The sequence below is a fragment of the Eurypyga helias genome, unplaced genomic scaffold, assembly GCF_000690775.1.
Source record: "Eurypyga helias isolate BGI_N326 unplaced genomic scaffold, ASM69077v1 scaffold13395, whole genome shotgun sequence".
In the NCBI taxonomy this organism is placed as follows: Eukaryota; Metazoa; Chordata; class Aves; order Eurypygiformes; family Eurypygidae; genus Eurypyga; species Eurypyga helias.
Genome location: NW_010252143.1, coordinates 13759 through 26633, shown reverse-complemented (window position 1 = coordinate 26633; position 12875 = coordinate 13759). Strand labels below are relative to the sequence as shown.

The 12875-nt window shown below is 46.8% G+C and overlaps 1 protein-coding gene across 1 annotated transcript in view; it reads left to right on the top strand.

The window, feature by feature from the left end:
- Positions 1–12875, top strand: part of LRIG1 (leucine-rich repeats and immunoglobulin-like domains 1) — a gene marked incomplete at both ends in the record, with an annotated part of 49593 nt that overhangs the window by 23281 nt on the left and 13437 nt on the right. The window contains 4 exons of the mRNA XM_010152260.1: positions 2003–2146; positions 2979–3122; positions 8229–8372; positions 11825–11905. Coding sequence (XP_010150562.1) covers positions 2003–2146; positions 2979–3122; positions 8229–8372; positions 11825–11905 — 513 coding nt within the window. The remainder of the gene's footprint in view (positions 1–2002; positions 2147–2978; positions 3123–8228; positions 8373–11824; positions 11906–12875) is intronic.

The following is a 12875-nucleotide window of genomic DNA, read 5'->3' as shown; positions in this document are numbered from 1 at the left end:
TGTGCACCTGACAGCGTGAGACAAATCCATTCCCTTAAAAGCTGCTGGTGTCTGTGGCCAAGAGAGGTTTGGAAGATGTTTCTGTTGCGGGTGACAGAGCTCAGCTGCTCTGTTGGTTTTTAAAGACTGCACAGGTATCTTTATGTGACAGTAAAAAAGCAGTTACAAAGGCTGTTAAAGTGCGTGGTGGTACTCAGGCAGAGAAAATATCACTCAGTTAACACACACATCGTTGTTGTTCTGCCTGCGGTCCGTGTGGCAGGACCTGCGTGGACATACAGACATCTGCACCTATAAATATGCTTTATGTGTAAAATAGTGGCACTAATGATTTAGCTTTCTCCTTTCTGCTGCTGTTAGAGAAACGGGGCCAGCCTGAGGCCCATTGCAGTCTTTCCATCAAATTTGACAGGCAAAAGGTCAACCTCTGTCTCTTAACATAAAGTCCACAAAAGCTGTTGGAACTCACACCTCTAAATGGCAACCTCTTGATTGAGAGAGAAATCCTTAAGCCAAGATGTGTCTAAGGAATGGGTGGGCATTTGTGCTTGACTACGTGCAGGATTTATAGCCAATTTGGGATTGAACAGTGTGGCACGATAGCATATGCATCTTAAATCTGTTGCCTCTCAGTTGGCAGTTCCTGTCCATTGACTGAGAGCTCGTAATCCACTGTGTTTGTCTGCGTCATGTGCAGAACTGTAATAAAAACGGGGTCAACTCAGTCTGTTTAGGGACACAGTTTTCACTGAAAGTTGGAGTAATTGGTACTGTTAAAGGCAGTCTCGCAGCTGGTTGTTTAACCCTGTAGATGAACATGAATGAATTGCAAGTTATACAGGCTTGATGCGTTGTAGAATTTGTGTGCAGTTCTTTTTCTGGCAAAGTGTAGTTACTAACAGCCTAGGAAGTGCAGTAAGGCAAGAGTCTTACGGCCTGCAACTTTTTAATTTCTTACTTGACTTTAATTACACTCAACTTGAGTGCAAGTTCAACATTGTTTTTCTTAGGCAGTTAAAAGGAAGCTTAAAGTTTCTACAGCCTCCTCATCTTTTCCAAAACAAGTTCTGATGTTGTAACCTCCACCATTTTCTTCAGCACAAACACTGACTAGGGAACTACCCTTAGATCAGCCTTGTGTGTGCAGCAAGGGATCCATTTTAAAGCTCCATCTTCCGCTGTAGTGCATGGCATTGATGAAGTTTTCCACTGATTTTATGGAACTGGGTTTCCACCTGGCGTGTCTGTGTCTAGAAATCCGTGACTGTTTGAGACGGGTTGGTAAAGTGTGCTGTGATGATGTTCATGTTGCTATTCGGAAACAAGGTATTCCCAAAATTTAGGAGTCCCTGCCCACCCAGGGAGAAAAGGAGAAAGAAATCTAGTGATCCAAGTGGGAGATCTTCGTACACAAGATACTAGGACTGCCTTATTGTTGGAAACAACTTGTCTCATTCTTAATTAGTTTCTTATAATGGGGAAAAAATGTGAAATTCGTCAGGGGAACTGAAAGCTTTCCTTTCAGACTTGGCCACAAAATTTCCTCTTGGGCTTGCAGTTCTTACAGCACCCACTTAGATTTTTACTGGGCCATTACAAGTCCCATAGGAAGAAAAAAAAAAAAAAGGGGGTTGTAAGGGAAATAATGCTGGTGTTTAACTGTAGTGGTTCACATGGTGTCAAGATGACGTGTGAAAATTAATGAAAAGGATAAATGGCTTAAAAGAATTGCAGAGGGAGGAGGGATGAAGCGGAATTGCCGGACTGTCTCTGTTATTTCTCTGTAGTGAAAGTCTGTCCCAGGGTGAGTTTGTTTAAGCGATCACACCCAGCTGACTTCCCTGGCTAGCTCTGGGATTGAAAGTTTCCGGTGCGATTCTGCTCTCCTGGGAACCATTGACAGAGGAGTTGTTGGCATTGCTGTCCCCATTGTATGCTGCACAGATGATTTCGTGAGAAAGGACTGGGATTTAATAAACTTGTATGGCCTTGGTGATTTTAGGGAGCTGAACCGGAATCGCATCCGCCTGATTGAAGGCCTGACATTCCAGGGACTGGACAGCTTGGAAGTCCTGAAGCTCCAGCGCAACAACATAAGCAAATTGACTGATGGGGCTTTCTGGGGTCTAGCCAAGATGCAAGTTCTGTAAGTTGGAGAGACGGGCTCTTTTCCCTTAAACAGCTTAGACTATCGTGTCCTTCTCTGCATTTTAGCAAGGACTCCCAGGGAGACCTGTGGGCACCTGTGCCAGTCCTCCTGCTTCTTTCTATGCCCTGCATGCACAGAGCTCAGCCATGCTACAGCAGCTTCTGTTTAATTGGCCCACAGTTTACTAAAGCTCACTGCTTTACCAGGTGTTCAGTAAAAAAAAAAGTCCCGTGTTTCAAGCTGTGGCAGCGTTCCTTCGAAAGTTTGATGATTTGAACATTCAGTGAGATCTCAATTGGTCTTTAAATAAAAGCTCATCTGGCTTCTGCAGATTTGTTTTGACTGATACATGGAAACTCTGTGTTGCAGACCTGATTATTCTGCCTCTTGGGATACCTAGAAACCAAGCTGCCCTATCTCAGTGATGTGTTCTTTCCATACGAGAGAACAGATTGACTAGTCATCGCAGAGAAATGCTTGAAACTACCAACACGATTGACTTCCGAGTGTGCTTGCAAGGTCACAAGTGATTGAGGCAGCATGTTCTGGATGCTGCTGTCGCACAACTGAGACTCTGAAAATACAAACTTGAATGGGATGCTTTGAGCTCACTTCACTTGCAGTGGAGCATAACTCTGCAGTCACACCTCGTTCTGGGCACTTCCTTAGTGTTGTCCTTGAATTTCTATTCTTTGGTTGCACAAGAAGTGCCCACACATGCATGTATCCACATGGCTATGTAGAAGGGTGTGTAGGAATAGCTGAAATCCCAATCCTTGTTGGAAATTCTTCAGCATTTGACAAAATTCCTTCTGATTTTTCTCCACAGCCACTTGGAGTATAACAGCCTGACAGAAGTAAACAGTGGCTCGCTCTATGGCCTTTCATCTCTGCACCAGCTTCACCTCAGTAACAACTCCATATCCCGCATCAACCCCGATGGTTGGAGCTTCTGCCAGAAGCTGCATGAGCTGTAAGTTGGCTTCTGTTGTGGCTAATGCAACGTTGGCAAGAAAAAATCACATGGCTTACAGCTCCTGCTCGGTCAACCTGTAGAAATTTAGGAACTGCAGCCGCCTAAGTGATGCCTGTGGTGTTCATGGTGTTATGACCTTCATATCACCTGATTTAAATATGTTTGCACCAGAAACAAAGACCAGAACCCGCTAAAAGTATGCAGTGCCAAAAGACCTGGAGAGTTTGTGATCTGCGGCTTGCCAGCTCTTTTCAGCTAGCTGGTTACAAGACATGCACAGCTTGCCATATAATGACTGTACAGCCTGAAGGAACCTTTGCTTTATCCTCTGTATTTACAGAGAACAGTCGTGTTTTTAACCAGCAGAGATTTGGCCCTTTAAAGGCAGTTCTCCTTGTTTCTCCTGTTTACACTTTACCCTTCCTGTAGGGCTCAGTTGTTTAAAAGTAAATACATTGACTTCGCTCTCCTGAGATTTCCAGCTGTGAATACAGTGTCTTTGATAAATGAAAGGAAGCCTTGCTGCTGAGGACAGCCCCACAAAGGGTGTCTTTTGGGTCTGTGGCACCCCTTAATGCCTTTTTGAAGTGACACACATGGATGCTTCCAGCATTTACAGAAGTAGCTGTCATCCCCGCGGTGGGACTGTGGAAAGATTCGCTTTTTTCTTTGGAGAACTTGCCACGTGTGGTTAGTGGAACTGTAATTCATTCTGCTTGGTGCTTGGAAATCTCTTGTTAAACACTGACAGGGATTCTCCTATCCACCAAAAAGCAGTATGGTAGAGCAGCTTCCTGCTTTCAGAGGCCTCCCTGCGCTCAGACTAATGGTCGGTATCTGCCTACCCAGCTGTGAGTCCCTAGTCTTTTGGGATGTGGATTCAGAGAGAAGTGGACATGGCATATGTCTTACCTTGAAGTTGGCTGTAGAATTAATGTGCTAGCCCACTGACCAGCTTCTGTTGAACCCGAATTACTCATTCAGATGTTGATTATTTTTTGGGGGGCAAAAGGAACTATTTTATCTTTGATTTTAGGTAAATGTGTATGTGATTGTTTACCTAATTTGTCATTTTGCTGGGAAACTGCCTGTGCCTAAAGGGCTCTTTTGTGTGGCACAGTGCTGTAGCAAGCTGCAGTTCCTTCATATGCAGATCCTCCAGTGGTACTTTACTAGATGAAGGCAGTGTCAGTGGAGAAATCTTCCACATGTACAGAGCACAGTCAGCACTGTGCTCCATCCCTGGTTTGCTTCAATCTGAAGCACCAAGAAAGGGGAGTCTGCCTTCCTAGGGCACTCACAGTTGGACCCCTGGAACAGCCGAATTCAGATCACTACACTCGGTTGTTAGCACACTTCTGGGAGCTTTCTGCACTCAGGGACCCAGATCTGGTGCCTGTGCTGAAGCTTTGTTTCAGCCTGGGGTCAGATGGAATGGGTGAGCCCCATGTCCATCCTGCAGAGCTGATGTCAAAGCTCTTTGGGGGGAAAACTCTGCTTGTCCTTTCCAGCTGACCCTGTCTCTGCAAACCCTCAAGGCTTAGGAGTCCTTTGTCAGGTATGGATTGGGATCTCTTGCCAAGAGGAAGTGCTAGCAGTGAGCTGTCCTGGCTTAGAGGCCATCCTCTGCGGAAACACGGCGCAGGATGTGCTTGCTCTGCTGCAGAAGGGGGTAGATTTGGAAAAAGCCCGGTGCTGTGAGATGGTAGGATCCATGGGGACGTGCTTGGCCTGACAAACAGGATTGAGCCTGAATGTGAGGCCAGAGACGACGTTAGCCGAGATTAAAAAGGCGATTATGTGGGTGTTAGCACACATCTCTGCAAAATACTGCAAGCTCTTGCAGGTGTTGCCTTTAGGGTAAGGCTGCTGCAGGGAGCCATCAGATACTCCTAACTGAAACTCCCACAGCCAAAGAGGACTTGTAGGAGAGATCTGCTCTGAAATTGAAGGGTGAGGAAAGGAAGCACCTGATAGATCTAGACAGCCTCTGTGCACTTCTTTGAATGTGTACGTTTTGTTCCTTATTAAAAGATCCTTGCTCGCCTCCCCTGTTGCTAAATCTGGGTTTCAGTTATTGGAAAACACCGTCTCTGGTTGTACACAGAATGAATTTCATAGTCCTTGACCCAAGAAAGAGCAGTGGCCAGAGCCCTGGTTTTCTGTGCTAAGGAAGGAGGTGGTCATCTGAAGGATGAGTTGTCTCTGCTCCGGTTGTTGGGAGAAAATGTGGCCCCAGGGCTCTGTTCTGATGTAAAAGCTAACAAAGAAAGGGAGCTCTGGCCTTGTAACGGGTATGAGAAAGGGCTGATTGTATTCCCCAGTCAGGTGCTACGGCATCAGCATCATGGAAAAATCCACAGTGGGAGCATAGGATTTCATCGGAGGTAAATGACTTGGCTGCCGGGTCGGTCTTTTCACTCCTTACCCACCGCCTGGTCGGTGGGAACCAAGTGTGTTAGATGTGCCTGGTGCAGAACTGGCTGGCAGCAGGAGCCCCAGCTGCACACCAGGTTTCTGGTTAACCCCTGCTGGCACGTTGCTCTCCCATTTTCTCGCCAGCCCAAAAGGGCTGTGTAGACGCACATTTCCACTTGTTCATTGTGGTGATTTCCCACGGGTAGAGAGGAGAAGGTCGGGGAAGCAGCAGAGACCTGCTGACTTCCCTCAACCCCGATGATCCAAAGTGCTGAGGAGGGGAACGCGTTGGTTTTGCAGACGGGCCCGTCCCGTTGGCGGGAAGTAGAGCCCTTCGGTGTCGAAGGGAAGTGCTGCCAGGTGCGTTAGCTCCTCAGACCTTCCACGTGGTTGCAGCTATTGAGAGAGCCCTCTGAAGACTGCTGCTGTCCCTCCATCCTGAGGTGATATCAGGACAGGAGGGGAACATGCCTTCGCCAGTTGTGGCAAGAACTCTTCTGTGTAGAATCAAAAGGAGCTATTTTTTTTTTCTCAGCCAGGTTTAGGATTACTTTTAAACACTTTTTTTTTTTTTAAAGCCAAATTCTTTAATCGCAGGTGAGGACATAATTTTGACCGGATGCCAGTTCTTCATAACTAACACTACAACTTCTTTAGGAATGAAAGTATGTTGTCCCATACCTTCTTCAAACTCATTAATCTTTGCTGAATTTTTGCTCTCTGCCCACTCGCACAGCTGAGAGATAGACAGCGCCTTTGCCAAGTCAGTGACACTCAGTACTTCAGAGTATGCGTCTGTTTTGACTTAAGCTTTGGCTTTGCAGTGACTTTCACGCACATTTTTAAGCAGACTCGTTAACGGGAAGAGAAATCTGCAGGTTTGGAACTCAGTGAGGTTTTTCTTTCCTTGTTGTCTGTACGATGAAGTATTTCACTGCTTGTTCAAAGCTGCGTAACTCCACTTTTTGAAAAGTTCAGCGGCCCAAACCCTCACATCTTTTGAAGTGACCTACGTTCCCAAGTCACTAAGGTATTTTTGAAAACCTTATGCAGCTGCCCTTCGTAAAGAGTTAGGCTTGAGAAAACGTGAGTAGGCATGTAGCTGAATGCCACTTCTGATAGCAGCCATGTATGCAGTGTGCAGGCAGCTTAAAGCTGAGGCTGTTGCTGGCTGCACTCACCTGCCAGTAGCCCTGCAGGGCTTACTCAGTGACATACAGAGGTAGGAGAACCATACTTGCAGCAGGGGAATGCTTCAGGCCGAAGATCACTGACCAGTGACTCTGCCTGCTGCTACCTCAGGAGGTTCCGTGTTTGACAAGCCAAGCTGGCTGCAGCATCAGAAGGTGGGTGCCTGTTGTGTGGGGTGTCCACAGTGGCTTGTAGCTTCCCATGCCCTGCCCTCGATGGCAAATCTCAGAAGCCTCATCTGCACTCTGGCTGGGAGAGAAAACCTTGCTTTCTTCCTACCATCTTCCTGCAACAGGAGTGACACTTGGAAAAAATCTCCAAAACCAGAGATAATACAGGCAAGGGGAAGAGATGGATGGAAAACTAGGAAAAAAACAACCCTCCAGTATTAGTCACGTGTAAGTGGAGAAGATTTCAAGCAGACTGTACACTCCTTGACAAAGGGGAGCGGGAGGGAAGGTGGCTGCTTTACAACAGATACCTCCTTCCTGCGCATGAAAGGAAGCATTCAATTGCCTCGTGGTGAAATGCTTTTGGCTCTCGACTGGGGTGGAGCAGGCTCTGAAGACACCCACACCCAGACGCCCGGGGCTTGCTGCGCACAAGTGCGGAATGATAAGACACCTCCCGAATACAGAAGTCTGGACCCTGCCAAGAGCGCGTGTGAACTTCAAAATCCATCTGTTTGACGTCGCTCTGCACCTCTCGGGGCGTGGGGGAGGAGGGGACTGTGTTTTCCTGTGAGCTGCAGAGGGAGTCTGAACGGGAGCGAGGACAGACCACGGCCTGGACTGATGCCTGGGTGTTCCCTTTACATCGGGGACTGAGGAAGGGTGCTGCTCCAGGCCCTAACCTAGCTGTGCAGGCCATGGAGAAAGAATAGTTTCTCCCCATCCCCAATGACAGCATGCATACTGCACCTTGCTCTCATTCACTTCTGGAGGAGCCTCTCTGTTGCCCATATGGAAGACTTCCCTATAACCAAGTACCAAATGCTTCCTGTTCCCCTGTGATCATCCAGGCAGCCCCGTGGGTTTAGAGTCACAGAATGGTTTGGGTTGGAAAGGACCTTAAAGCCCATCCAGTCCCACCCTCTGCCATGGGCAGGGACACCTTCCACTAGACCAGGTTGCTCCAAGCCTCATCCAGCCTGGCCTTGGACACTCCCAGGGATGGGGCATCCACAGCTTCTCTGGGCAACCTGTCCCAGTGCCTCCCCAACCTCTATGGGAAGAATTCCTTCCTGATATCCAGTCTCAATCTCCCCTCCTTCAGTTTAAACCCGTTACCCCTTGTCCTGTCACTGCAGGGAATCTTGTGTGTCTTGTGGTAATATTTGCAGACCGCAGTCCTATTTCCTAATCCAGCTGTTATGTATCCACCCAGTGCACATGGCCTGTCGTAAGGTGGTTGTGGGAAGCAGGCACTGGGTGGCACAGAGGAGTTTGGAAAATATTGGTGGGATTGACAAGAGCTGTTTTTATTTTTCCTCAGAATACTGTCTTACAACAACTTAACCCGGCTGGATGAGGGAAGCTTGGCAGACCTTGGGGGACTGCACGTACTACGACTGAGCCACAATTCCATCAATCACATTGCAGAAGGTGCCTTCAAGGGACTCAAAAACCTACGTGTCCTGTAAGTTGCCCCCAGCTTTTGTCTGCTAAAACCTGTCTTCCCTCCAGTTTGTGTTCTGTCCAACTGTTCTGCTTTGCAGTAGCTTTGGGTGCCTGTCTCCTCGACGTCAAACTCCCCTACACCTTGCTCGGCTGTCTTCAGCAGCTGCTGCGTTTACCCCATTATTCAGCTTCAGTGAACTCGTGTTTTTTAAGAGTAGTTAGGAGAATGGCGGACTGCTCAGTGTTGTAGGGGGCTCCGGAGTAAAATTACAGGAACATAGGACAGGATCCTGAGTCTAGCCCAGCTGAGCAAAAATCCCTGAGATTCCAGTCCTTCAGCTAATAGCAGAATTTCTCTTGCCATCACATCGACTTCAGCTGAAGTTCTTAGAAAAGGACAGTTTCTGTTGGGTCATTCTGCACTCACGAGTAGGAGAGAATGATTCCTTTCAGTGACAGCACTGGAAATTTGAATATCCTCTTAATTGTGCTATTGAGCATTGTGGCTGTGGACATTTAGCAGAGACTTTTAAAGTCACTGACACCACATGATACATGGAAATGCCACACGGGAGTGGAGTTTGCCACCTAAAACCTAGCAACTTCCAGATTTTAGGACTAACAGACCATTGGACAGATCAGTCTGACCTCACGCCGGCTATAGAATTGCACTGTTAGGAGCAAGAGCTATATTAGATTGAGGTACAGCTGAGTTTGCCTTAGAAACATCAGCAGATGGGGAATCCAGGTCTTTTACTTGTCCGTTCCTGCAGCAGGGTTGCCTCTCTCTCCTTGGTTTGTGCCTGCAGGGCTGCTCTGCTCCGCTCCAGAGGCTGCAGGCTCAGCACCTTGATCTGGCACACCACAGAGCTCCCCAGTGCAGTCCGTGGTATAGTCCCGTCCGAGCTCCCAGGCTGGTTGAGTTCTCAGGCTGATTTAATTCTTCCTTCAAAAGAAAAAAAACACGCTTTGATACTTTTATTCCTCTTCAGAAGCCCATTGTGGCTGGAGTAATTAAAAGGAAATGGGAACAGAAAAATCCCCCTCTCTTTACAGTACTTTTTGCATCTTACTCTTTCCTTTATCGAAGCTCACAGTGAAGAAAGTGACTGGAAAGTGAGTTTGGGTTTTGTTTGCCTTTTTTCCCCCTTTTTTTTAAAGTTAAGCCAAAGTCTTTCAGCCACTGGGCATTCAGAAAGGGTCTCTGAGGCAGCTGTCAAGACCGGAACTAAAGGTTTCCAAAGAAAAATGGAGGGGAAGGGGAGCTGGTAGTTCTCTTTGCTCTGCAGTGAATGTGGAGCCTCTTTTATGTCTAGGGCCAAGGGGGGAGGAGGAGAAGGGAGTGTGTGAGCAAGCTCTAATTTAATAAAGAGAAAGGCCCATTGGGTCCTGCACCTGGTGAAAAAGACCCGAGCATGCTTTAATTATGGCCTATTGTTGGGGAGCCTTTGGTGGGTGTGAAACTGCTGAAATGTGGAGCTATTCAAATAGAGGTCAGGCCCGGAGACCTCGCAGCACAATGATTAACAAGGCTGGGAGCATTCAGGCTCAGCCAGCCAGAAAGAATAGGAAATTGGCAACAGGGGCTGGGAGAGGAGCTGGAATACAAAGAGAGCTAGGCCAAAATACCCCACTCTTTTTTTTCCTCTCTCTCTATTTTCACTCATTTGTTAAAAAGGTTTTTATTCCTCTTTTCTAACACTAAACCTTTGAGTTGCCTCTGGATGAACAAGCAATACCATTTTCTCTTCCTTTTTCAAGAAAACACAATGTGTGGCAGTCAATTAATAAAAGTGTGTGTCAGAGAGCTTCTACAAGCTGTTCCCACTCGTCTGTCCCTGCCATGGGAAAGGGTTTGCTGGTCCAAAGACCGGTAGCCCGTGGTGGAGCTGAAGAGGAGAAATGTCTGGGAAGGGATTTGCCCTTAAACAAACAGAACAAGGGGCATTGGCTTGGCAACCGTAGGGGAAATGTAGAAACTTAGTTCCAGGAGGATGTATTTGCTCCTGCCCCATCCAGATAGTTCTGAAAATGTCAGCACGTCAAAACATCTCTCCTGGACTTGTCTCTTTGCCACCACGGCATTGGGTGCACCCACACCCGGCGGGGATGTAGGGGTTTTATCCATCCCTTTGGCATAGAATTCATGGATCACCCTGCCGTCCACAGGCCAGGGTTCCCCAGGGATGTGAGATTCAGGTCTTCACGCTGAAGCCAGCTGAGAAACAGGGATTGTGGCCTGTGGCCATCTCCCATCACACTCCAGCCACCTTAGGGATTGAGAGGAAAAGTCTTGGCCCGATCTCAGCTGAGGAAAACCAAAACCGTGCCAATATCGAAACTGTGAGGTTCTTTTAATTTCTGTTCTTTTGGGTTATTGTGTATTTGTGCCCAGAATTTTTGTGTATTTGTAGCCCAGAAACTACACTGTGATGCCCGTGACTGCAGTGCTGCAAGATGCAGGGGGCTTTGTTTTGGAAATATTTTTCTTTTTTAGTCCTTGTATATTCAAACTGGAAATGTTCTGATAGTGATCTTCAGAAGGTGCGAAAGGAGTACCCGAGGGTGTTGGGGGGGGTGGGTATCTGGCTGCTTTAGTTTGCTTTGTTGGTGGTTTTTGCTAGGTTTTAAATCAGACTGGTGTAACAAAAGCAACAAAGCCTATTTAGTTTTTTCTCTTAACATCAGAAATGATAAATTTCTGTCTGTGTGGCTGGGCATTCATTGCTAGCTGGAATTAAAGCTAGGAGGGAAGGATTTTTAAACAGACTGTTTAAACAGCTTTTGTGGATCGTTGTTTGTTCTGTGTGCTTGTTTTTCTTCAGACCTCTTTGACTCTGGTAATTGATGGTCAATTTGAAAGCCAAAAGAAGCTAACTCTGAAAAAGGAATTCTTAACTCGTTTTCTTTTTTTTAATAGTGGTTATCCAGAGAGTTAGGCTTGTGTAGTGATGATAGTGCTTTCCTTTGTGGAGCTTTCAAGTTCATTGCCAGAAAAAAATGCAGCTTCATAGAAAATGCACAAAATCATCTTCCAAAGATACAGCTATAGACAAACACATGTTTACATTGGAATAGCCAAAGTTACCTTAATTGATAATAGTAGCATTTGGGGCCAGCTGTTTCATGCAGTCAGACTTCCTTTCTTCTCTTTTTGTTTGGATGCACAGAATTAGATAAGGACTGAGACCAACCTGTTAAAACTCTCTGCTACTGCTGCTGCCTCGGAAACAGGGGGTTTCAGCTAGGAAAAAGAGAGGACTCTTCTTGGAATGCATCATCTCTGCATGGGTCAGTGCAGGAAAAGTGACTACTGCTGCTTTGCTGCAGGGTTCAGCTTTCCCTGATAACTCTCAGGAGAAAATGGGAAGCTCTTCATATGGCTTTTCATTCTCAAACTTTCTTCCATTTGATTTAATGACGAGCCTGGGACTAAGACACTGATTATGAGCTCTCTTGTCCTCTCCCTAGGGAACTGGACCACAACGACATCTCAGGTACAATAGAAGACACCAACGGAGCCTTTACAGGCCTAGAAAACCTAAGCAAACTGTGAGTATCCCTGGGTTTGGAGTTCTGCAAAACAGTTGTGTGCCTGGGCAGGGGCGGGTCTCTCCGACATAGCTTTCCTTCCTCTGGAACAAGATAAAAATCAACAGAAAACCCGAGATGATGTAGTTTTGCAGGCCCACTGCAAGAGTGCAGACGTGGTTATGGAGCACTTGTGTTTCGAAGCAGGTATGAGGTGATTATCGTCCCTTAAAGCGATGAACAGACACTGCCACGTACTGTAGGTCAGAGACAAGGAGGAGAGGAACTTGTTTCCATCTGTAAGATTCAGCACAACGGTTCTTTGCTTCCAAAGGCAAACAGCAACCAAAAAAGACCCCTTGCGTTCTTTGGTGAAGCACTGATTGATGCAGTAAACAACAATAAACAGAAGAGAAAAACACCCCGTTTCCTGTTACCACAGAGGGTTGAAACAGGATTCGTTTCTGTGGGATACTCTGTCTGAGAGGGATCTTTTGGGCTTGCTTCCATGTGCAGCGACAATAAAAGGCACCATGGGGCATAGGCTCTTAAAGAGATAAAAAGAAACCTAAAGCAAGCATGCGCCTTGCAAATTTTTATAGCTTGCTTGGCCTTCACAAGTATTTTCACATTGCTCTGTGCTTGTTCGTGTTCCATTTGAAATCGGCTGTATAAATCAGCCCTGTCAGAGAAGTCTCTGATGGCTTGTGACAAATCAAGAGTCTTCCTAATCATTACCTCTTGCCTTTGTTTAAGTTCCCAGCACCCCCCCATCGCGCTGTCTCTGATGCTGAGATGGCACAGCCAGAGGTGCAGTAAAAGTACCTCGATGGATAGCAGATGGCTGGAATGAGCCCTGGCAGGCGGTATATTGTCACGATCTCATTAGAGGCTCCTGGGGGAGTGGGAAGAGCTGTGGCAGCATTTGCGGGGTAATGCTTAGAGGGAGAAGAGAAATTTTGAAGTCGCAGGCATAGAGGGCATTTGATTA